At 41.4% G+C, this 26900-nt stretch overlaps 1 protein-coding gene across 7 annotated transcripts in view; it reads left to right on the top strand.

Moving 5' to 3' along the window:
- CLCN3 (chloride voltage-gated channel 3) overlaps positions 1–26900 on the top strand; it is an 85495-nt gene that overhangs the window by 22210 nt on the left and 36385 nt on the right. For 2 of the 7 annotated variants that reach the window (XM_081236670.1, XM_081236666.1), the window contains exon 1: positions 13369–13552. The exons of the other annotated variants lie outside the window; for them this stretch is intronic. In XM_081236670.1, the coding sequence (XP_081092796.1) occupies positions 13474–13552 (79 nt within the window). In that variant the 5' untranslated portion in view covers positions 13369–13473. Of the gene's footprint in view, positions 1–13368; positions 13553–26900 lie in introns of those variants that run through there. 7 annotated transcript variants of the gene reach the window in all.

The following is a 26900-nucleotide window of genomic DNA, read 5'->3' as shown; positions in this document are numbered from 1 at the left end:
AGGTTAATTGCAATGTGGTAAGTGAACCCATACTAATGAACTTCCTGCGTTGCGTTACATTAAAATCCATTGGCCTATCTTGTGCTTTTGAGTGGATCTGTTACCCATGCATGCTTTTATAATATGCATTAGTCCTTTGGAAATTGAGGCACTGATTTATCAGTTTGCTAGGGTTGCGGTAGCAAAGTACCACAGACTGGGTGGCTTAAACGACAGAAATTAATTTCCTCACAGTTCTGGAGGCTGAAGGTCCAAGATGGAGGTTTTGGCAGGGTTGTTCGTTTCCTCTGAGGCCTCTCTCCTTGGCTTGTAAATGGCAGTCTTCTCCCTGTGTCCTCACATGGTCTGTGTATATCTGTGTCCTCATCGCTTCTTCCTTGAGGGTACTAGTCCTACTGGATTAGGCCTTGCCCCAGTGACCTTACTGAGCCTCAGTTACCTTTTTAAAGGCCTTACCTCCAAGTCTGGTCACATTCTGAGGTGCTGGCGGTGAGGGCTTTTATCATACACATCTGGTGGGACACGGTTCAGCCCATAATTCAGATTTATGCAGATCTTGCTAATGTTCACACATTTTATTACAGAAAACCAACAAGTCACATTTTGTTGCCACCAATCCCACAATCCCATCAGACGTCTTTAAGTGCTGGGCAGCTCTCAGGCTCACACTGGTGAATACAGGTTTTCCAAAATTTAATTTTTGCTTTTCCTCAAGAAGGAACCATTGTTCCACAGTATACACAAAAAAGGCTTTGTGTATTCTTCCCGTTCAAAGGATGTATACTCAAGAGTTGCAATTTCGTAAAGCGAATAACTTTTACTGTTTTATGAAGGACGTTTGGAAGGGAAACAGGCCTTTGTTCTCCCGTGGTGACATGGTGGCACAGAGTACAGTGCCTGCTGGTCCATCTTGGTGCCCCTGCTTGGCTTTGTGCTAGGTGCCAGCCGTGCACCTGCTATTGCTCATGTACCATAAATACTGGAGAGTGAAAAAGACAGATGCTGTTGTGGAGGCTCACTGACCCTCCCACCCCCACTCCGAGATTCCCAGGGCCTGTAAACAGGTTACTTTACATGGTAGAAGGACTTTCCAGTTTTGAGTAAGTGAGGAGTCTTGAGATGGAGCGATTTCTCTTGGATTATCTGGGTAGCTCCTTGCAAGGCGGAGGCAGGAGGCTGAGTCCGAGACCCAAGCCTGGGGTACTAAGAGGAAGGGGCCGCGGCCCAACCGGAGAAGGAAGCTGAAAAGGGCAAGGGGAGAAGTCTCCCCCGGAGCCTCCAGAAGGAGCGCATCCCGGCAGACACCTTGATTGTGCACGCCTGACTTCCGCCGCTGGAAGAGAACACATTTGTGTTGTTTCAGACCACTCAGTTTGTGGCAATCTGTTACAGTATAATAGGAAACTGGTGCAAATGTATCATTTCAGTCATACACAAATGTGTTATTATGAAAATGTTTTAACCCCACAGACCCCCTGAAAAAGATCTTGGGCATCTCCAGGGGGTCTGCGGGGCACACGTGCCCATACTGTGAGAATTATGACTTAAGATAAGCCAGCTTTAAAATGCACATTGGGTAACTGAATAAGGTGACGTGCTGTGTTGTATTATAAGCTGTAAGAATGGAAGGGCTTATACAAAAAGGGTAAAATCTGTTTGTATAATGTGATCCCAGTTCTCTTAAAATACTATATACACACACATACCCCACACAAATTTGGAGGGAGATACACCAAAATAATGATTTTTTTCCCTGGGTGATGGATTTTTTTTTTTTTTTTAATGCTTTGCAGTGTTTTCCAAATTGTCACCAATTTGTCTTCAGATTTATAAAACTGAACCAAAACTTCCAACTCACTATAAGGTGTATTTGTCAACGTAGGAAGATAGAACATATTTCATGAATAGTTTAACTTGCTTTATAACTTAAAATTTAGCCATGTGGCAAATGGGCCTTCTTTGGTTCTCTTGTGCTGGGCGTTGTAAATGTCAGGCTGGGGCTTGTGCCTGGCCGGCATATCTCCAGGTCTTTGAACATGTTTCCTCTGCCTGTAATACCAGTTAGTACATGTGCTTTGCTTCTCAGGTTACACCTCACGTCCCTAGAAGGCCTTCCCTGACTTCTCAGGTTTGGCTTAGGGGCCTCTCCTGTGTTGTGAACTGTGTTGCTTCTGTTGTATGTTTGCTTTCCTGACTTTTCTTATTTGTTTTGGTTGTAGCTTGCCTTCCTCCTAGACTAAGCCCACTACCTTTCTGTCTAATTATCCTACTAATTTGTGTTGGTCTGTAAGTCAGTTATTTTTCTGTCTGCATTGTTCTGTTTAGAGCTGATCCATTATGTACTGGTGACATATCTTAACTCTTGATGAGCAATGCTATTTTCCTCATTTCTAAATGTTGTGGGGCTGGGATACTAGTGAACCGTGGACAGCCACGGATGTTGTTTATTTCATCCTCCCTTCTTACGTGTTTAATCTATTGGCATACATCCAGTAGAAGCTTGTTAAAAGTTGGCTACTTTATAAAATATTTATCTGTTTAACATATTAGCTAGTCTTATTTTATAGTGTTTAGGAGTCATCTTTCCTTTTTATTTATTGAACGAATATTGGTGTATTGAGAAAAGTTTTGGTTTAACTGGACATCTATGAAGCCAGTAGGATATTCAGTGGAGTGGTAGGAACTGTCATTCACCCATGTTGTTACAGCTGTATTGCACAGGGGCCCAAAGTGGCAGTGTCATCGTCATCCAGGAGGGAAAAGGCACAGGCTGGAATATACTGTCTATGTTACATCCAGCTCCCTGACGGTAATCACTGTCATCACTTCTGTTTCTCATTTTTCTTATCTGAAAAATGAAGACAAAATATCAAATCTATTCTACCCACTCAACTCAGATTCGTTTTGAAAACAAAATAGAAGAATATAGTAAAAGAAATGGTGCCAATGTTGCTCTTATACCTGAGAGTCCTTTGTGGCAGTTTTGGCTTTGGGTGCTCAGAGGTTAAACTTACTTACACTTAGTGTAGCCATTAAACAGATTGCATCATGACATTCATGTAGATTATCCTGGGTTCACAATAATCTTATATGGTTAACTTCAGGGCTTAGTGGTGACTTGGCTTGCCTTGGAGGAGTGCTAATTCTAGACCTGGGGCAGGGAAAGTACAAGATGAGCCCAGGGTATGTGTAGTACCAGCGGAAGGAAGTGCTCAAAGACAAAAAGATGAAGGCGTGTCAAAGGAGCACTGAAACTAACCTGAGAGAGTACCTAGTGACCAAACTTGGAGCCATTTGAGCAAAAACCAATAAGGTAGAATTGGATTATAACCAAAGTGTAAGATAAATATAAATGAGTACATATACATACAAATAAATAAATGGGGGGGGAAAAGACAAGTCTCCCATGTAGAATTCCAAATAATTTATGTAGCTATTCCACCCTCATGGAGGAGGAGCTTAATTCCTACCTCCTCCTTTGAGGGTGGGCTAGACTTAGTGACTTACTTCCAAAGAATAGAGGAGGGGAAAATGGTAACTCTGCAGTGGAGAAAGCTGGCGAACACTGTTATAGCCGAGTACTGGACGTTCCCACCAGCCCTGAGGCCATGTGGATGTCACATACCCCCAGTATGTGACGAGAAGGGCACTTGCCTTTGTGATATTCTTTCCAAAGACCCATAACCCCAGTCTAAGCACAAGAGAAACAATAGGCAAAGCTAGACTGAGGGCATGTTTTGCAGGACAAGGTCATGAAAAACAAGGAAAGACTGAGAAACTGTCAAGACCAGAGGAGTGGAGGGAGATGCATTGACCAAATGCAATGTGATGCCCTGGATGGGACCCTGGAATAGAGACAGGACAGTAAAAGAGAAGCTGGTGAGCCAGAGAATGTCTGGGCTTGACTTAGTGGTAACGTACCAATGTCAGTTTCTTAGCTGAGAAAAATGTGCCCTGGACACATAAGATGTTAACAGTCTGGGAAACTGAGTGAGAGGGACTCGGGACCTCTTTGTACAATCTTTGCAACTTTTTTTTATAAATCTAAAATTAGTCCCAAGTAATGTTTATTGTAAAATATGGGTAGGAAAGAATTAACTTGTAAATAATAAAAGCAGACGTGCTTATTGCAGAAGATGTGAATGAGAAAAGGTAGTAAATTGAGACCACTCGTAACCCTACTACCCATGGATAGCTGATAGTTTTCGTATCTTTTTTCTAGACTTAATTCTATGTATGTTCCATTCAGCAAATAATTCTTAGCCTCCTTTAGGGGCCAGGCACCATGCCAGGAGCTCGGGATAGAGCAGCAAACAAGAGTGATGTGAGTCTGTCTCATGGAGTCTGTGCTCTACTGAGAGAGAGCGAGCGCCATTACAATAAGTGATAATCCCACGAGAACCAGTTTCAGTGGTGTTGTGGGAAATGCTGTAAAGAAGCAGTACGGGCGTGAGGACGTGTGGGGGGGAATCTAAGATGCACCATGGGAGGCGAGAACTGAAAAATGAGGGGTCGGGCAGGTCAGGGAGGGTGGAGCGGGGGGCCCTGGGAGTTCGTACAGGCGGGGGACCCTCAGGGAGGAAGGAGTTAGGAGCTAGAGGCGGAAGGGGCTGAGGCTGAAGAGGTAGTTAAGCGAGGTTGAAATCCTGCATTTTAAGGTTTGGGCACTTTTTCCTAAAGAGTGACGGGGGAGTAACATGTTAGTAATTTTAGAAGATGATTCGGCTGCCATGTGAGCAGGTGGGTTGGAAGGTAGTGAGGGCAGGGAGGTAGGTGTGGTAGGTCAAAGGGAGGTGATGGATCTCTGACGGGCAGAGTGACGGATGCAGAGCAGACGGGTTCAGTGTAGCTTCTGAGGTGAAACCAGGCAGACGTGCTGATTGTTTGGATGTGGTTTGGGGGTGAAAGGAGAGTTAAGCGTTCTGTATTCCTAGCGCATGAAGCTGGTGATGCCATATACGAGTGGGACCTTTTTCAGTTAATATTCAAAGCATTGCCTGTGTTACAAAAGCTTACCTTAATAATTTTTAATGGTCGCGTAATATTTGAACACATGAATGTATTCTAAATTCCTAGCAAAAATTACTGGGAGGAAGGCATTTATTAATATCTGTTTATGTGTAGTGAATACAGTGGTTTGAAAATGGGTGGTAGAATTGTTGCTAAAGACCCTAAATGCTGCTAAGACAGTTGGAGCTGGTCGCTTCCTGTGAACAAGAATAATGAAGTTCTTTGTTTGATGTCAGCGGCAGGTAGAAAACATTAATAAAGTAAGCCAAGAGTAATTTTTTAGTGAACTCAGTTCCTTGCATGGAGATTTGTAAGCAAAAACAAATTACTGATAGCGTAAAGTTGTGGTATAGCTCAGAAATCCAAGAAATGCATTCTGAGTTAGGATAATCTGACTTTGCTACAGCTTTTCAGAGGTTACGTTTGTTCATGATGTCATCAGTAGGTGACAAGTTGATTTTAGTTTCATCTGGCATCTACCTATGACATTGGTGGCTTGGTTCTAATGAGTGAGGCATTTGGCCCTAAAGTTGAATTTGGCAATGTAAATTCAACCCTTTTAAAAACATGAAATGGTTAAATCGTGAATCCTCAGTCAAGGGTTTTTTAGAAATTCTTAAAATCAAGTTAATAAAACACTGCACTACCATTTAATGGTTATCTGTCAGCAGAAGGTCAAAACTCTTTCGAACAGTCTACTCAGAATTATTTTTAGAAATGAGCAAATAATTCTAGGGTTCATCTGATACTTATTCTAAGCAGTGTCCTTAATACGTTTGACACCCTTCACCTTCTGTTGACAACTACCTTATAAACATTTTCTGCATCTGTATTTCCTACCTAATATGTGTGGAGTAGGGGACTTCCCAAATTTGTGTGCTTGGATAAGGGTTAGGTCACACATTTAGGGAGAACTAACCCATACTAAGTTTATGAAGTGCTATAATTCAAGATGTTACTAAAAAGAACTTGGTATTGTAAAGTGGTGCCTTGATGAAATTAGCCTAAAATACCAATGGAAAGCCAATCAAATACTGGTTGGATATCCTCAGGAAGGTCATTGGAAAGAAGTGAGCTTAGTTTTGATTTTCATATATAGAGCCTGAGGATTTGTACCTCAAATGTCACCTGTAATTATTGTCTTGCTCCACAAAAAGAAGTCCATAGAAAGTTAACTAAAATTACTCGGTCAATGAATAATTGTTTGGTACATGTACTCTACCCCTCTTACTCTAATGTCATGATGTAGTGAATTTACTTTGTTCCTGTGCACATAGAGCATTACTTATGAACTGTTCTTGGGAGAATTGAGAAAATAGTCGGGTAAATCCCGTTTTGTGTTGTGGTTCCAGTTAAAAATTTCAGTTAAAAAAGGCTTCAGGAGTTATGAACTAAGCCTATAAAATCATCCGCTGAAGTAAATACATAAAATCATAGGGAGTCTGTGGACCTGTTTAAACATTTCTAAAACACTATCATTTAGAGGAAGTTCTTTGGAAGAACCTGTGCTTAGAACAAATGAAAGTCAGTGTAGATACTTACGAACCTGTTATCTGTAACTGATTGACACTGTAAATAAGATTTGACTAGAGAGGTTTAGGATAGGGAAGAAAAAAAGAATAATAAATCCACACTAAATGTTAGTAGAATTAGAGATATTTAGGATAAATTTCTAACTTTTCAGACTTTTGAATTGTGAGGTATAACACGTCAGAAAAATGCGTAAAGCATACTTGTGCAGCTTAATGAATTATTACAAGGCAAGCACCTTTGCAACCCACTCAGGTTAAGAAAATAAAGGATTACTGTACTCCAGAAGCTTGCTGATCACAACCCCTTCCCTTTCCCTAGAGATAAATACCGTTTTCTCTTTGTCTAGTCACTTTTTTCACTTTACTTTATGGTTTGAGCATCTAAGTATGCATCAATGGGATTATAATTTAGCTTTGCCCTGTTTTTGAAGGTTAAATAAATGGAATCATACAGTAAATGTTTTTGTCTTGCTTTTTAAAAAAACTTAATTAATTAATTAATTAAATTTTGGCTGTGTTGGGTCTTCGTTGCTGTGCTTGGGCTTTCTCTAGTTGTGGTGAGTGGGGGCTACTCTTTGTTGCAGTGCGTGGGTTTCTCATTGCGGTGGCTTCTCTTGTTGTGGAGCATGGGCTCTAGGCGTGTGGACTTCAGTAGTTGTGGCACATGGGCTCAGTAGTTGTGGCTCGTAGGCTCTAGAGCGCAGGCTTAGTAGTTGTGGTGCTTGGGCTTAGTTGCTCTGCAGCATGTGGGATCTTCCTGGACCAGGGCTCGAACCCATGTCCCCTGCATTGGCAGGCAGATTCTTAACCACTGTGCCACCAGGGAAGCCCTGTTTCTTGCTTTTATGCAGCATGATTTCGAAGAATCTTCTTTGCTGCAAGTAGTAGTGTTGTGATGTTGCTCTAGACTATACCATTCTTTTTTATAAATACACCACAGTACACCTGCTCATTTTACTACTAATGGATCTTTGAGTTCTTAACAGTTTTTGATGGGTACAGACAGTGCTATTTTGAATCCTATCCATGTATCCTAGTGGGTATGTGCACAAATTTCATTGGTCTGGGTGTGAACTTGTTGGGTCGTAGGCTATGTTCTCCATGGTGGTGTTCCACTTTACACTCAGGTAAGCATGTATGAGAGCTTCCCTGGCTCCACATTCACCGACCACTTGATGATGTCCGACTTTTAAGTTTGTCCATCTGCTGGCTAGGTTATGGATTCTGATTGTGGTTTTAATTTGCATTTCCTTGGTAGCCAAAGAGATTCAGCATCTTGTCATGCTGATGAGCCATTTGAAAAAATTTTTGAAGTACCTATTCAAGTCATTTGTTGATTTTTCTATTGCCATATCTGTCTTAGAGGTATGTAAAAGTTATTTATTTTCTATAAACAAGCTTTTTGTTAAATGTGTTGTAAATATCTTTTATTCTGTGGGTGGTATTTCACTCTCTGTCTTGGTCTGTTTGGGCTGCTGTAACAAAAATACCACAGACTGGGTAGGTTCAACAACAGACATTGATTTCTCACAGTTCTAGAGGCCGGGAGTCTAAGACTGAGGCACTAGCTGACTCCATGTCTGGTGAGAAGGAGCTGCTTCTGGTTCATAGTCTGCCATCTTTTTCTGTGTCCGCTAGGGAGCTCTCTGGGGTTTCTGTTATAAGGGCATTAACCCTATTCACGAGGGCTCCACCCTCATGATCCAGTCACCTCCAAATACCACTACATTGGGGATTCAATATATAAAATTTTTAGTTTTCAATATATAAATTTTGGTGGGATACAACCATTCAGTCTATAACATTCTCCTAATGGACAGACTATAAACAGATGTTCTTAATTGTAATGTGGTCCTGTGTCATAATCTTTTGTGTTACGGCTAATGCTTTTGGTCGTAAGAAAAATTTCCCTACCCTGAGGTCATGAAGATATTTTTCTCTATTATTTTGTAAGAGTTTTATTTGCCTCTCACATTCAAGTCTGTAACCATCTGAGTGATTTTTGTGGGTGTGTATGGATAAGGGTGTATTTAATTTTTTTTTCCATGGAGGTAGCCTGTGGTACCAATGCTACTTACTAAGAAAACCATTTTCTTACCCACTCTTTTATAGAGCCACCTCTGATATATATCAAGGGTCATATGTAAAGGAGGGTCTATTTCTAGACTCCCTATTCTGTACTGTTGGTTATTTTTCTAGCTTTATGTCAAAAGCACTCTGTTTTAATCACTCTAACTTTATAAACAGTCTCAGTGTCTGGTAAAGCAAGTCCTCTCACTTATCTTTAAGAGTGTCTTAATTATTCCTGGGCCTTTTCATTTCCATGTAAATTTTAGCTGAGTTTGTCACAGAAACGCCTGTTGGGGTTTTGTTTTGTTTTTAAATTGAAGTATAGTTGATTTACAGTACTGTGTTAGCTCCTGTTTTTTGTTTTTTTTTGTTTTTTGTGGTACGCGGGCCTCTCACTGCTGTGGCCTCTCCCGTTGCGGAGCACAGGCTCCGGATGCGCAGGCTCAGCGGCCATGGCTCACAGGCCCAGCCGCTCCACGGCATGTGGGATCTTTCCAGACCAGGGCACGAACCTGTGTCCCCTGCATTGGCAGGCGGACTCTCAACCACTGCGCCACCAGCGAAGCCCTGCAAGTCTTTTTTTTAAAGGAATTAAAAATAAAAAATAAAAAAGGAGCATGCAAATCCTAATCCAAAGAACACTGAGCCAAGTTCTTCATTGGGGTCTGTTTTAACTACTCTTCAGCTCTGGGTTGCTGTTTTTCTATATATATTGCATTATGTATGTCTAAAAGATAATAATTCTTTTAAAGGCTATTACATCTAAAAAATAAATAATTCCTTATAATCAATGATCTTGTCTATTTCACATTTCCCCAATTGTTTCATAAAAAATTGTACATTGAAACTGGTTGATATCTTTTAAATCTTTAAAAAAAATTCTATAGGGTTCCCCTTCCCTTTTTTTTTTTCTTACTGTGTATTTGTTGAAGAAACAAACAAATCAGATCATTTGTTTCTCATTTTGAGTTTTCCTGATTGTGTTCCTGAGCTGTCATTTAACATGTTTCTCTGTTTCCTGTATTTCCTGTAAATTGGTAGTTATATCTAAAGATAAAAAACATTTTTGTTTTTTTTATTTTTTAAGCACTTCTAATGTTGTAGATTTCTTGGATCATGTGGGTTCAGAGGGGCTTGAAGGTTGAACATTACATGTAGTTATGTATGTGTAGTTATAGTGCATGGTTATAATCATATAATCATGCCCTGTGCCTCCCTGATTGTCACACCTCCAGAATCCCACATCAGTTTGCGGTTAGAATCGAGGGTGCATTTGGAAGGAGAAGGACCTGCCCCTTTTGAAATTCTAAGTCCTTTTTTATGCTGCCACTTAAGTGTTTTGTTTCTTCAGAGGTTCTGTCCCGCGTGTCGACTAAAAAAAAAAAAAAACAACCCGCAATGTGAGAGTTGTGAGTTAAATTTTATTTGGGGCAAAATGAGGACTATAGCCCGGGAGACAGCATTTCAGAGAGCTCTGAGAAAGTGCTCCAAAGAGGCTGGGGTCAAGGTCAATATACATGTGATTTTGGCGAAGGGGGAGTACATGCAGTCAAGCACATATTTTTTGCAGAAGGTTTCTGCTAGTCACGAGGAGCAGACGTCACCAAGAAAGATTTTAGTGCTTTTCTGATACGAGGAGATGCAAGAATTGGGCTCATAAAATTGGCTCCTGAAAATATCTAACTATCTGAAGACCTGTTCTGCCCGTTTTCCCCAGAGCCCAGAGCACCTGCCTCATTCCTGCTCTCCACCCTGAACTCCTCTCAGGGGGTGCTGAGGGTCAGCAGCCTCAGCGGCTCAGGATTTGATCCTTGTAGAGATAGATGGCAAGTGCCAATTTGTAGGTGACGTGAGCATTCCCCTGCCCTGCCCCACAGCCGTGCCTAGGAATTCTTGAATTTGTCTTCTGCTCTCTTTAACTGTAATTCAGCTTCTTAGTCTGATAATACCTAATCTGTGTCCAAGTCCCCTTTGGCCACACCTTCCAGTTTACCTCTTCCCTTTCTGAAGTGTAATTGGAAAGCACCTTAGCCTGAATAATAATTCTTTTACTTTAGGAGAAAGTGTCAGCCATGGACCCCATAAGCATGAGAAATACGTTCATTTCTGCAATTTTTTTTAATTTTCAGATTTATCATTACAAAAGTAATCATTTATTTCAAAATTAAATAAGTAATATATTTGTTTAAAAACTTTAAACAGTGTAGAACTTTATATAAAGTAAAAACAATGTACCATCATCCTCCCCACTTCCACCTCATTCCTTCCTCAGTGATAATTGTGAAGTTTGGTATATCTCATTTTAAACGTAACTCTATGCAGATACACGACATATTATATATACATGCATACATATACAAATGTTTTGTTCTTTAAAAATATTCAAAACTTTTTACTTATGCTACAGAACTTTTACCTATGCAACACTGTCGATGTATTTTATAGGGGAGGTATTCTTCCCCTTCTAGTTAGTGTTAGCTAGCTATCATTTTTTTTTTTTTTTTTTGCGGTACGCGGGCCTCTCACTGCTGTGGCCTTTCCCGTTGCGGAGCACAGGCTCCGGATGCACAGGCCCAGCGGCCATGGCTCACGGGCCCAGCCGCTCCGCAGCATGTGGGATCCTCCCAGACCGGGGCACGAACCCGCGTCCCCTGCATCGGCAGGCGGACTCTCAACCACTGCGCCACCAGGGAAGCCCCCAACAGGATTCAGAGAAGAGGTGCCTTCTTTTTTTTTTTTTTTTTTCTTTTTGCGGTATGCGGGCCTCTCACTGTTGTGGCCTCTCCCGTTGCGGAGCACAGGCTCCAGACACGCAGGCTCAGCGGCCATGGCTCACGGGCCCAGCCGCTCCGCGGCATATGGGATCCTCCCAGACCGGGGCACGAACCCGTATCCCCTGCATCGGCAGGCGGACTCTCAACCACTGCGCCACCAGGGAGGCCCTAGCTATCATTTTTATTTTTCTTGTATGACCAAGTTGTAAATCAGGAAAAACAGGTTAAGAGAGTGCCTACAAATTACCAGGAAATCTTGTAGATAGCTTTTCATTTTATAAAAAGGCATGGTAGAGGGCTTCCCTGGTGGCGCAGTGGTTGAGAGTCCGCCTGCCGATACAGGGGACACGGGTTCGTGCCCCGGTCCGGGAAGATCCCACATGCCACGGAGCGGCTGGGCCCGTGAGCCATGGCCGCTGAGCCTGCGCGTCCGGAGCCTGTGCTCCACAGTGGGAGAGGCCACAGCAGTGAGAGGCCCGCGTACTGCCAAAAAAAAAAAAAAAATCATTTCGGGTGGTTGGGGGCTCAGACGGGACAGGGTCGTGCCAGGGCCGGGGGGGCAGTGGAGTTGCTGGGTTCTGATGCCTTTCTCCATGCAGAAAAAAGAGAAAAATCATTTCCAAGAAAATTGGAAAAATAGAGAAAATAGAAGGAGAAAGCCACCCATGGTCATTTCATACATGTTAATAGCCAGAATCAGAATTAGATGGAATAGTCCTATGGCAGTAACTAGTCTATATTCCTTTCCCAGAACCTTTTTTCCCAAATCCCAGGTGGGATTTTATAAGAAGGTATGTCTTTCTGAGGTTCAAACTTTTTGAAATATAAAAACTTTATTTAATCTAATTTTTAAAAAGTTCCCAAATAACTAAGATGTACTAGACGAATAGAATTTCTCTCTTTACTGCCATCTGAGTCCTCTTTTTCCTTCTCTTGCCCCCAAATCTCATATAAAATCATTGAACTGGAGTAGACCTTAGGGTTGGCTCATTCAGTACTTAGGAAAACAAATTTTACAAAGCCTCTGAGTCCTGTGGAACTGCTTCTAATGAACAGCACATTTTTGATTAGTGGCATCGTCCCGCCATCGCTATTTCAGAAGGAGAATCTCCTACTCTAATCACCTGAGAGGCAGCTTTAAAAGTCTGAACTCAGCTTAAATGAGCATCAGCTTTTTTTTTTCTTCTTTTGGTTGGAATGACAGTTTGAAACAGAAAGAGTTCCTTTATTTCTGAATTTCATAAAATGTCTAGCAAAGAGACAGAGTGCACTTTGAGACATATTTCACTAAAAGCCTTTTAATTTTATTTATTTTTTAGCACAACAAAAATCTGTGTGAGGTAGGAAAAGAAGTCATGAGAGAGGAAATCTCCCACCTAGTACATCTCTTTTTGCATAGTTTCACAACTAGCTAAGTTATTTACTTAGGATGTTACGTTTCTTTCTCTTCAAACCTGGAATGTCTTACTAGCCAGTTCCTTGAAGGAAGGAAATAAGAGGCTGCTGAAGGGGATTAGTACCGATCCAGTTACTGGAATTTTGAATCCACAGTAGAAGTCCACATTAGTACATTTTAGATAATTAGGAATAGGCTTTTAAACCTAAGTTTCTTGAAGCCCTTGGTATCTTCTAGGTCTTTATGATTCACGTGACGTTACTACCTACAAATTAGTATATTTTTACTGTAAAATCACACGGCCTTATTTGTGTTGCTCGCATTTATCTCCATTAGGAGTGAAAAGGATCATGCGTTTTGGACACGCAGAATTTCCGTTCACAGCTCTGTGTCGGAAACCGAGAAGAAGTACGGTTTCTGTCGCCGTCCTGTGGTTGCCCCCTTGCTGTGGAAGCTGTTTGGTCTGTCACCCCCGGGCTTAGTCACCGTCACACGTAGCAGGGCCTGCTTGATGGGGAGGCGAGCCCGTCGCTCTGGCAACCGTGGCACCTTGGTGACGTCAGCCCGCGGGGCTGCGCGCGCCGACCGGTCGGGCATGGCGGCTGCCCAGCCTGCTGCGGCGGGGCTGCGGGGCGCGCGCGGGCGGTGAGCTCGCGAGCTTTCCCTCCGCTTCTTCCTGCGGACCTCGGCCATGGACGCCGCCTCCGACCCCTACCTGCCCTACGACGGGGGAGGAGACTGCATCCCTCTGCGGGAGCTGCACAGGCGAGGTAATGCGGTCGGGCGGCGGGGCTGCTCCCGGGCCGCGGGTGTCGAGGGCCTTGGAGGGTCCTGGTCCGGCTGTTCCCCTGCGTGCGCATCGCGGCCGCCGTCACAGCGCGCCCTGGTCCTGCCGGGTGGCGCGGGCAGTGGCTCTTCTCCACCTTAATTCACACCGCGAAATCCTGTGCGTGTCCCGGTGCCATTGGATTTCAGCTGCTGCCGGTTACCGTGGAGCCCCTGCACCTTAACGTCAATTCCTAGGAGAAGCTCTACCTGCCTTTTAGAACACTTTCAAATGGCAGTAGAGAGGAGCACTGTTTTATATGAATCTTTTTATTTAGCGTGCATTCAGCAGATTAACTACATTGTCTTCCACAGGTATCTGGTAAAAATTTATATGATAAAAACATATACGATCATTTTTACACATCAGAAAAAATAAGAGTCAGTAGTTTGTAAAAGCCAGAAAAGCGCCCAGCATTCATGTAAGTCTTTCGGCAGGCACTGCCAGAACTGATTACATGTTAATTAAACTGCCCCTTTTTCATTTTTCTTAAACTGATTATTCTGAAAATAGACTGGCAGTTCTAGAAAAAAAACGGAACCTCAAGAAAAATCTCTTAGCCAGATGACTTCATTTATGAGCCACGTTAGTTTGAATTTCCTGCATGATATTACGAACTCATTTTGTAAGTAAGGAAGTCATGATTTTCCTGAGCATATTTAGCCTCTTATTTAAAATATAGTTTGTATTCTGATAACACCTTTCTTTAGTATTAAGTTCCATTAGGATGAAAAAAATGGTAATATATTTAACAAATACTTATTGGTTGACTTGTGTCTTATAGACAATATTTTAGGCTCTGAACAGTTGTAACATTATATATCCCATAGTATTCTGTTGTTAGTAAAAGCGTGCTTTTCAGATTTTGAGAAAAACTATATGAAGATCATGTTATATATTGTGCTTTCTCTTAGTTACCTTTTTAGTAAAATATACATATATATGTATATATAAATTATTTTAGAACATTTGGGGAAATACCTAAAAGCATAAAGAAGAAAATTAAATTTTCTCATAATCTTAGCACCTAGAATTGTTGCGTTTGTTTGTTTTTCCAGTTCTAATGTGTTTCTGTGCTTTCCTTTTTTTCTGTGTTCCCATCATGCCTTTTCTGGTAGGGATTTCTTTAAACAGCAAGCAACCTGAATGAATGATGACTGTTCAGATGTCACAGTATTTGCTAATCAGTAATTAAACTGTGTTTTCTTTGAGCTGTTTCAACCTCCGTTTGTTGATTTATAACAAACCAGAAGACCTGGGGTTGGGAAATTTAATTCCCATTGTTAGCCGTGGCAATCCTTCACATGACCTGGCGCATGGACCCCACCTCTGTATAAGGTGTGCAAGTAATAAGAAGTAAGCCAAAGCTTATGTGCGAGTAGGCATGGTTCCTGGCATGATTATTACTAAACTAGAAGCTTTTGGCTTCTATTATATTTTCACAAATAGTCCTTTAGGAACCTTGCTTAAGGTCTAAGTCAGTCCCACTCTTGGCCGCTCAAACGGGTTCCTTATCCCTTGACAAGACCTTCCTCAGCCAACCTAAGCCGTTTTGTTTGAGAGTAACACTGTGTCTTTGTAGTACAGGTCAGTTGGTTATTAGGCTCACTTGACCGTTCTGTAGCATCCTAGCATCTGTGGGTAAGAGGTTATTTGCGTTCCATAATTTATGACCTTTTCTGGCCATGGGTCAAAACAAAGGAACTGGAGATGTGGACACAAGCAGTTAACATGAATCAAGAAAAAGAATCAGCTACCCTGTAAGGACTAAATTGCAATGACTAGAAATATCTCTTGGGACTGGGAAAGAGCAAAGAGGCAGATAACCCAAGTATAAAATTGTAAAGGATATCAGTGAAGGAAACATAGACTGTTTACTGAATCCGTGAGTGCTAGAGTTAGGAATTACCTTTGTGGAATAAATTAGATTTAATGCTCCTTGTCCAGGCAAGATGGTAAATATGACGGTTCCCACTTAAGTGAATAATACAGAGACTAGAAACGTATGTAAATTAAAAATAGAATTAAGGCTTCCCTGGTGGCACAATGGTTAAGAATCCACCTGCCAATGCAGGGGAGACGGGTTCGAGCCCTGGTCCGGGAAGATCCCACATGCCATGGAGCAGCTAAGCCCGTGTGCCACAACTACTGAAGCCCGCATGCATAGAGCCTGTGCTCCACAACAAGAGAAGCCACCACAATGAGAAGCCCGTGCACCGCAACGAAGAGCAGCCTCTGCTCACCACAACTAGAGAAGGCCTGCATGCAGCAACGGAGACCCAGTACAGCCAAAAATAAATAAATAAATAAAATAAGTAAATTTATTAAAAAAATAGAATTAATATATTATTGATGGATTAGAAATTAGAAATTAATATGACATTTTAGAATAATTATCTTTGGGGGTAAATTTCCTATCAGACACAATTAAGTTCTTTCATAAAATGTCTCTTCCATTTTCATCGTGGGGGGAAGAAAACCTTTGGTTTATTTGGATTGTTAGTTTTTTTTTTTTTTTTTTTTTTTTTTTTTTTTTTTTGCGGTACGCGGGCCTCTCACTGCTGTGGCCTCTCCCGTTGCGGAGCACAGGCTCCGGACACACAGGCTCCACGGCCATGGCTCGCGGGCCCAGCCGCTGCGCGGCATGTGGGATCTTCCGGGATAGGGGCACGAACCCGTGTCCCCTGCATCGGCAGGCGGACTCTCAACCACTGCGCCACCAGGGAAGCCCCTGGATTGTTAGTTTTATACTCTGACTTTTTTCCTTATTTGTTCATGAAGTTTAGGTAGTTTGGAGGTTGAATTCTTTTTTATTCTAACAGGCCCTTATAGTGGATTTGATCTTTGGGACTTCTAGCATTATTTGAATATTGTTTCATTTGAAGTTTGTGTTGTGCTCTCTTGTGTGTATAAGGCACTCTCAGGTGCTGTGGAGAACTGGTGGGAGTAGTAATGGTGATATGAATAAAAGCTAATACCTGTACGCTGTTCTAGTAAGTGCTTTACATGTGTCAGTTCATTGATATGTAACAAATTATTTTAATCCCTGTCACAGACTGTGAAGTAGGAACGGTTATAATCCCCATTTTCCTGTTGACAAAACTGAGGTAAAGAAATGTTCAAGGGGCTTCCCTGGTGGCGCAGTGGTTGAGAGCCCGCCTGCCGATGCAGGGGACACGGGTTCGTGCCCCGGTCCGGGAAGATCCCACATGCCGCAGAGCGGCTGAGCCCGTGAGCCATGGCCGTTGATCCTGCACGTCCGGAGCCTGTGCTCCGCAACGGGAGAGGCCACAGCAGTGAGAGGCCCGCGTACCGCAAAAAAAAAAAAAAAAAGAAATGTTCAAGAAAAGTCAGGATTCAGTGCAGATGATGAGACCCATAGTCTGATTGTGGAGATACACTGCTTTGCACTGTGTCTGTCCCTGTGATAACTTGGCATGTGCAGTCTGGTAGGAGCGTAAGAAGGCTTCCCAGGTTTACAGACAAACAAACAAAACCCCAAGGAAGCTAATTTCTCGTGAATGGTACAGACTGCATGTTCTGTGAGTCTGTTTTTGGGGGGTGGGGGTGTGGAGACCAGTCTTCTTTTGACAAGTGTTATCAAAGTCGGCCGAGTTTCCACGTCCACAGGGGATTTGATACGCGTTCCTGGTGGGGAAGATAGGCTAGTAAGTGCTCTGATGGGACCAAGTGCCTAGTATGTTGTTCCCTGATTAGTTTTGTTGTGTCACTGGGTCAGCTAAAGGGGTCCTTTAGGAAGGTAGAAGAGTGCCAGATCCCAGAGGAACTTGAATGCTAGACTAATACTGATCTTAAACCACAAGAGGTGTGGCTTTCCTTCTGAAATAAAGTTTGAGGGGCTTTTTTTGCGTTAAAAAAAATTTTTTTTTTTTGCTCCGCCGAGCGGCTTGCGAGATCTTAGTTCTCTGACCAGGGAATGAACCCGGGCCCAGAGCAGTGAAAGTGCTGAGTCCTAACCACTGGACCACCAGGGAATTCCCAAAGTTTTTTTTGTTTTGTTTTGTTTTTTAAAGTTTCTACCTGAAATCATTTCTTGACATCCATTAGCTCAGACATATATATAAGTAAAGCTTTTTTCTTCCTATTAGAATAGATGAATTTGTTCATTTTTATTCCCTCCTGAAAGTATCAGTAGTTAGCATTTTTTGCACGTTATTTGAAAATCCAGGTGTTAGATTCTTATTGCCATAGGGGCATTGTGTAGGTTTTTTGTAAAATTATTTTAGGATTCGAGTCCTTATTGTACTTCTCTTACCTTTAATCTTCTAGCCAACTAGAAAATTAAATCTCTTCTTATAAATTAATTCATCTGGGCTTCCCTGATGGCGCAGTGGTTGAGAGTCCGCCTTCCAATGCAGGGGACACTGGTTCGTGCCCCGGTCCGGGAAGATCCCACATGCCATGGAGCGGCTGGGCCCGTGAGCCATGGCCGCTGAGCCTGTGTGTCCAGAACCTGTGCTCCCCAACTGGAGAGGCCACGACGGCGAGAGGCCCGCGTACCACAAAAAAAAAAAAAAAAAAAATTAATTCATCTGATGTCAAAAAGTCTTTGTATTCTAAAATAATAGTATAAAACAAAGCCTGTCTTTAGATTTATTTTGCCCACAGTATATGAATTTAAAATCTTCAATTAAATGTGTTTGATATTACTATCTCTAGCTCTGTTTTCTAAAATTAGCTGACACTTTTAGTATGATTAATTTTATACCATCTCATGGCTTGTTGTAAGTTAAAAATGCTTTGTGTTTCAAGATATCAAAACGTGAGCAGGTCTCTTGCCACGTAGATTAGGTTTGTGATTTTGGCTGTTTTCCCAGCATTGAGGTCTCTGTTTCGTGCTGACACGAGGCCACAGGAGACTGGTGGCTTAAATTGTATTTTAAAGTTTTGTTTTTGTTTTTTAATAAACAGATGTTTAATTCATAGTTTTTTGGTAGTCCTTTACAACCTTAACTAGATCAAAGATGGATTTGCTTTAGTTTGTCAATTTATTCCCTCCGCCATTTAAGAGAGCAAATTCCATGAATCTTTTTATTCATGTAATCTACAAACCATCTTATGTGCAGAGATAATAAATGAACATGCAACTTGTTTCCAGTTATACAGATGTCTTAATACCCACTTTATCATCCCTACCTAAGAATGTGGCTTTTTGTTTTGGGGTGTCAATAGAACAGAGAAGGAAACAGTGAATTGGGTAATTTAGCATTGCTACTTACTGGTTGTGTATCTTCTGTCAACTTCTTTGCCATTTGGTTTTAATTTCCAAGGCTTTGCCGTTTAAATAGGTGGCAGTTAAGTATGACTGTGAATGGCAGAACAAATTCAGAGAGTAAATACTTTATTTATCATATTAATTTATCCAGCAGATGTCCCATTGACCACCTCCTAAGTACCAGCACTGTGCTGTTACACGTTTAATCTTCCATTTGGAAATCTGCTGACATTCTGGGAGTTCCACTATCAACTTACAACACTCACTTTCCCCTCCCTCACCAGGGTGACCATTTCTTATCAGTAGGGTCACAGAGGGAGGAGAAGATCCACTGGGGACTAGACTTCCTGCTCTTAATACACAGCTGAAACTGGGCTGTCAGGGAATGTGCAGAATTTTAGATCTCTGCCTTATTCCATAATGTAAAACAAAAGCATATATGTTGTATACGTGTGTGGTAGCACAGTAATCTGCCTATGAGCTTCAATGGCAGGGATCACTGCTCTCAAAGCTTTTGAGACTGACCCCAGCCATAATAAGCTATAGTCTTAGTAAACAAATATATACCTACTGTTTGCATGTAGAACTATTATTTGGATATTCCCCTTTGAGAAAAGACTTAGACTGCAGAAGAAGTGTGATGGAGAAATTTACTAATAAATTAGTTCACTCTAAGGTGTAACAATTAAGTACTATTTTTTTGTAGCTCAGTTCAGCAAATATATATTGAGGACTAGTGGGTGGGAATATAAAGGTTTTTATTTGTGGGAAAGCAGATAATTTCATTGATGTCTGTATTTCTCTAGTTCAGTGTTTGTCAAATTACAGGTTTCAGCATGTTGGGTTGTGACCAATATTTAAAAAAAGAAAAAAAGAGGAAGGAAGGAAACAAAGTAAAAATACCAGAGTATATGCCAAACAGTAAATATGCTAAACTTTGGTTTTACTTAGGTGCATATCTGTATACTGTGTCAGTGAGAAATATTTCTTGCTGTGGGCCACCGTTAAAAAAGTTTGAGGGCTTCCCAGGTGGTACAGTGGTTGAGAGTCTGCCTGCCCGATGCAGGGGACACGGGTTCGTGCCCCGGTCCGGGAAGATCCCACATGCCATGGAGCAGCTGGGCCCGTGAGCCATGGCCGCTGAGCCTGCGCGTCCGGAGCCTGTGCTCCACAACGGGAGAGGCCACAACAGTGAGAGGCTCGCGTACCGCAAAAAAAAAAAAAATAGTTTGAAAACCAGTTTCTAAGTAAAGCCCTGGAGGGGCAGTTGGCTCTGCTTCCTGTGCCTAGGATGAGTTTGGAAGAACCTGAGGATGAGAATGGGATGTGTCATTGTCACTGACCTCTGCTGCAGCACAGGGTTGTGAGTGCTGGTACCACAGCAGTGCCAGTGACGACTTGTGCAGCAGACTTGTGGTCTGGGCCACAGGCAGAGAGGGCCGGTGCCGGTGAAGGGTCGGGTTGTGTTAACTGTGTGAGCGCTCAGTGCATGTGCGCAGGTGTTTGGGGAGGAGGCAGCATCAACAGCCTTAATCTACTCGCAGAGCAACAAGCAGACAAACCGTGAAGCTGTGTTTAGGCAGCACTCACCGTGCTAAGAAATGCCTTTGGAATCCAACTACTTGAGTTGGAATCCATGTTCCACTACGTACTATGTGGCCCTGGGCATATCTCTTAACTCTCTGTGCCTGCCTTTTCTAATTTGTAAAATGGAGATCGTAATACCTGTCTCCTGGGGTGGTGGTGAGGATTAAATGAGCTAATATATGTAAAGTGCTGAGAACAGTGTCTAGCACACAGTAAGCACTCAATACATGTTAATTCTTTTATTGTTAGTATTACACACAATGTCTGGCCTCTAGGTGGGAACGATTATCTTAATTCTGATGTAGTCTCTCTTTATCTGTTTTTTCTTTTGCCACCTGTGCTTTGGTGTCTTACCTGCAGAACCATTGCCTCACCCAAGGTCACAAGGATATACTCCTCTGTTTCCTTTTAAGAGTTTAATAATGTTAGCCCTTACATTTGGGTCTGTGATCCATTTTGAGTTAATTTTCATGTATGGTGTGAGGTAGGTAGGGTCCAACTTCATTCTTTCACATATAGCTAGCCCATTGTCCCAGCGTCGTTTGTTGAAGAGACTGTTCTTTTCCCATTGATGAAAATATTTCTTTAAATAATAATGTAACGAGAAAACTACTAGAGCTCATTAAAGAATTCGGTAAAGTTGCAGGATGTAAAATTAATACACAGAAATCTGTTGCATTTCTACACACTAACAACAAAAGATCAGAAAGAGAAATTAAGGAAACAGTCCCATTTACCATCGCATCAAAAAGAATAAAACACCTGGAAATAAACCTACCTAAGGAGGCAAAAGACCTGTACTCCAAAAACCATAAGATACTGATGAAAGAAATCGAAGATGACACAAACAGATTAAAAGATATACCATGTTCTTGGATTGGAGGAATCAATATTGTCAAAATGACTATACTACCCAAGGCAATCTATAGATTCAGTGCAATCCCTATGAAATTACCAATGTTAAAATTTGTACGGAAGTACAGAAGACCCCCGGATAGCCAAAGCAATCTTTAGAAAGAAAAATGGAGCTGGAGGAATCAGGCTCCCTGACTTCAGACCATACTACAAAGCTACAGTAATCAAAACAGTATGGTCCTGGTAGAAAAACAGACATATAGATCAATGGAACAGGAGGGAAAGCCCAGAAATAAACCCATGCACTTACAGTCAATTAATCAACAACAAAGGAGGCAAGAATATACAGTGGAGAAAAGACAGTCTCTTCAGTAAGTGGTGCTGGGAAAACTGGACAGCTACCTGTAAAAAAAATGAAATTAGAACATTCTGTAACACCATACACGAAAGTAAACTCAAAATGGATTAAAGGCCTAAATGTAAGACCAGATACTCTAAAACTTCTAGAGGAAAACATAGGCAGAACAGTGACATACATCGTTAACAGTATCTGTTTGGATCCATTTCCTAGAGCAATAGAAATAAAAACAAAAATAAACAAATGGGACCTAATTAAACTTAAAAGCTTTAGCACAGCAAAGGAAACCATAAACAAAATGAAAAGGAAACCTACAGAATGGGAGAAAATATTTGCAAACAATGTGACTGACAAGGGATTAATCTCCAAAATATACAAACAGCTCATATATACAAACAGCTCATACAGTTCAATATCAAAAAAACCCCACAGCCTATTCAGAAAATAGGCAGAAGATCTAAATAGACATTTCTCCAAAGAAGACAGATAGACAAAAAGCACATGAAAAGATGCTCAATATTGCTAATTATTAAAGAAATGCAAATAAAAGCTACAGTGACGTATCACCTCACAATGCTCAGAATGGCCATCATTAAAACATCTACAAATGATAAATTCAGGAGAGGGTGTGGAGAAAAAGGAACCCTCCTACACTGTTGGTGGGAATGTAAATTGGTACAACCACTATGGAGAACAGTATGGAGGTTCCTTAAAAAACTAAAAATAGAGCTACCATATGATCCTGCAATCCCATTCCTGGACATATATCTGGAGAAAACCATAATTTGAAAAGATACATGCACCCCAGTGTTCATAGCAGCACTAGTTACAATAGCCAAGACATGGAAGCAACCTAAATGTCCATTGACGGATGAATGGATAATGAAGATGTGGTATATATATATATATACAATGGAATATTACTCAGCCATAAAAAATGAAATAATGCCATTTTCAGCAACATGGATGGACCTAGAGATTATCATATTAAGTGAAGCATACTGGACAAAGAAAGACAAATACATGATATTGCTTATATGTGGAATCTAAAAAAAATGTGATACAAATGAACTTTTATACAAAACAGAAATATACCCACAGACACAGAAAACAAACTTATGGTTACCAAAGGGGGGAAAGCGGGAATAAATGAGGAGTTTCGGATTAACATATACACACTACTATATATAAAATAGATAACCAACAAGGACCTACTGTATAGCACAGAGAACTCTACTCAATATTTTGTAATAACCTATAAGGGAAAAGAATCTGAAAAAGAATAGATATATACGTATAACTGAATCATTTTGCTGTACACCTAAAACTAGCGTAACACTGTAAATCAACTATACTTCAATACAAAAACCAAAACCAAAACAAAATAACATAAATTAAAATTTTCCGACAGATAATTTAAAAACTCTTTGTTTAGATTATAGACGTTAATAATAAAGTTGTGTTTACATAGGTATGCTTTTGTGTCTGGGGAAAAAATAAGGCAAAAAGTCCTCTTATCAATAAAGTTATTTTTGCAAGAAAGCTGCAAACCAGTTACAGTTACAGCTCATTGACTGGATAATTTTTCCTACTTGCTGAGGTATTGATATTTTAGTGTTAGTGATACTTGAACTATGAAATATTGTTGGTGATATTTAAGTTATACGATGTACATTTTGTGGAAAGGTTGGTCATTGAGCATACATTTTATTTTATTTTTTAATGGTATTTCCTTTTTTAATTAATTAGTTAATTTATTGGCTGCATTGGGTCTTCGTTGCTGTGTGTGGGCTTTCTCTAGTTGGAGCGAGTGGGGGCTACTCTTCGTTGCAGTGTGTGGGCTTCTCATTGCGGCGGCTTCTCTTGCGGAGCACGGGCTCTAGGTGTGTGGGCTTCAGTAGTTGTAGCTCTCGGGCTCTAGAGCACAGGCTCAGTAGTTGTGGCTCACGGGCTTAGTTGCTCCGAGGTGTGTGGGATCTTCCCAGACCAGGGTTCGAACCCGTGTCCCCTGCATTGGCAGGCGGATTCTTAACCACTGTGCCACCAGGGAAGTCCGACCATACATTTTAGAAATTTGTTTTTGTGTCCATACCAGGTGTAATGAATTAAGTTATCTTTTAAAACTCTACAGGATTTTTGCCTAGTATACAGTTACAGAAGAACTCATTGCTCAAATTTGTAAGACCCCTTTTCTTCCCTTTGTCATATTTCAGTCTTCTGGTTAAGATTAATACCATATGAGTAACATAATTAAGCCTGATGAAATTTTAAATGCCAAAATATTTGAGCAGAAACAATAACTTGTGTTTATTGATTTCCTACTGTTTGTCAGATACACTAGTTGGTATTTTACGTGTTTTATCTCCAGTCCACACACCACATTCTAAAAGTGGGTGAGATCACCCCGGTACCTCTAAGAGGTTAATTCATAGTTGGTGCTGGCTTGTGTGGGATTTGACTCTAGGTCTTTCTGACGTCAAAGTGCATTAAAGTTGTGGAATTTCTCTACTGGTCCACTCTGAAAAGAAGGTGATCTTTTCTCTGGTCTTTCCTTGTGACTGTTTTTCAGCCATTGGGTAGTGGAAGGGTAGTCACTGGCATCTGGTAGCCAGACCTCCAGAAAAGTTTTTGTCTTAAATCTGGGAGCTACCACCTTCAGATCCTGCTTTCTTATACTCTAAGATCTGGGGATCTAGGGAGCAGGGACTATCCTATATCCTTTTGAAGTTCAGGTGTTAACATTAATGAACTACTGTCTTTGTATCACTCTGCTCAGGGTCTATATTTTCAAGAGGTAGAGTTTGATTAACCTACCTTGGATTGTGTGCCGTTTTCTTAGCTGGACCGGGGAAGATACTTTGATTGATGCCCCCATCAAGATTGCGTGCAGTGAGGAGTAGAAGTTTCCCAAAAATAATTGGGTTCTGTTTCAGAAAGGAGGGGAAAGGGTTACTAGGTGGGCAGAGACAATAAGGATCCATTACATAAATATTAACCTAATCTGAGGACAGTTACTAGGTCATGTGGTTATTTTAAGTTTGGCGATATATCTGGTTATTAATATTGAATATCTGGACATAGGGTTGGGAGAAAAGTTAAGGACAAGAACAAGATTAAAATTTTAAAAATGGAAAAGAGGACGACTAGGTACACGTATGTTCATTGTATATTATACTGTTTTTAATGCAAACTAACCTAAATGATAGAGTACATCACAACAGTTGCACTAGTCTGAAGTCCTTTGAAAATGATGTGCCTATGCATTTAATGACATGAGATGGTTTTTAGAAAGTATGTTGGGTAATGAAAATATGCTACAAGCTTATAAATAAATGTGGCTAATTAGATCTTATCTTTTTTTCTTGCATAAAATGTTAAAAGCTGAAACCAGTTGCCAGTGTAACTATTTTAAACTCTCTTGTTTACTCAATTCCCTCTCCTTGCTTCTCCCACAAACCTTATGTAACTGTGTAGAATTGCTTCTTCATCTGTTCCTTTTTCAATCCAAGGCTTATTGCAGAAACTCTCTTTTTTACTTAAAACATTTTGAAACCCAGAAACCCGTTGCTTACAACTCAAAGGTATTGGCTTTTAAGACTTTGCCTTTTACATGGGTTTCAAAAGCCTAAGTTGGAAACTCGTACAAGCCACAGTGCTGAATCTTGTTTTCTGTGTTCTGCTGTGTGTTTCTTTCCCTGTGGTGGTGAGTGTTTCCTGAATTGGTGGGGAACACGTGTGGAGAGGACGAGGCGATCGTGTCGGATAAGGAACCTGATGAGTAGTATTTCCAAAAGGTGTCCTGGTACGTCTCTGCTACCGTCTCCACAGATAGATCAGTGAGAGCTGCACATGCTTTGAGAAATGGGAGGTCCAAGTAAATCATGTCATTTTTCTGTTCATGCGTCTATAGCAAGAGTTTTTACTGAGGCAAAGAGAGGCCTTGTCGGGGAAGTGCGGCCTCACCCCTTTATTTCATCCTGTCGACCTCTTTGTCTTCTGGACAGAGAACAGCTTTAGGAAAGCCATGTTATAATTTCCTAATTAACCAACCCTTGAAATAATATTTTAGGAAAGAAAGAGAGATGCACTTAACACATGAGAGAACTTTAAAATTTATTATTTATTTATTTATTGTGGCCGCACTGGATCTTCGTTGCAGCACGTGGGCTCTTGGTTGCGGCGTGCAGGCTCAGTAGTTGTGGCATGTGGGATCTTAGTTCCCTGAGCAGGGATCGAACCCAGGCCCCCTGCATTGGGAGCGCGGAGTCTTTGTATTTTTTTTTAATAAATTATTTTATTTTATTTAATTTTTGGCTGCATTGGGTTTTCGCTGCTGCGCATGGGCTTTCTCTAGTTGCAGCGAGCGGAGGCTACTCTTCATTGTGATGCATGGGCTTCTCATTGCAGTGGCTTCTCTTGTTGCGGAGCATGAGCTCTAGGCACGTGGGCTTCAGTAGTTGTGGCATGTGGGCTCAGTAGTTGTGGCTCATGGGTTCTAGAGCGCAGGTTCCATAGTTGTGGCGCACGGGCTTAGTTGCTCCGCGGCATGTGGGATCCTCCTGGACCAGGGCTCGAACCTGTGTCCCCTGCATTGGCAGGCGGATTCTTAACCCCTGTGCCACCAGGGAAGTCCAAAGCAGACTTTAAATATAAAAAATATGTTAATTGATTTTGCATTCAATGTGATATATCTTTCATTTGTTAATAATAACCCAGTAAGGAACAGGATGAAAGGAGAGAGGTTAAAGCCAGATTGAAATGTCTGTTTTGGGACTTCCCTGGCGGTCCAGTGGCTAAGACTCCGTGCTTCCACCGCAGGGGGCATGGGTTCTATCCCTGGTGGGGGAACTAAGAACCCGCATGCCACGTGGCACAGCCAAAAAAAGAAAAAAAAAAAGAAATGTCTGCCTTTTTCTTCCGGGAGATTCCTTTTAATTATATTTATCAGTGCCAGAGAAATATTCTGATCAACTAGCAAAAAGGTGTTATGTTACTTTCATAGCAAAATCCATCTTGGTTACTTTCTAAGCCGATTTGATAGCAAGAGTCACAAGAAGGACTCAGACCTCTTCTTGGAATAATTTAAAGGGGAAAACAGTGAACCTCTGTTTCTTCGGGCTCCCCCCAAACCAAGACCAATCAGCATTTCTCCCATACTCTGCTTTTTTCAAACAGCATTGCTGTGTCAGGTAGAAGCAAATAGGCGTGAGAGGACAGACTGACTTCAAATCGTCTGTTGGGGACACAAACTGCTCT

This window comes from Mesoplodon bidens (genome assembly GCF_964165515.1).
Source record: "Mesoplodon bidens genome assembly, chromosome: 6".
Lineage (NCBI taxonomy): Eukaryota > Metazoa > Chordata > Mammalia > Artiodactyla > Ziphiidae > Mesoplodon > Mesoplodon bidens.
This window is presented reverse-complemented; position numbering and strand designations above follow the sequence as displayed.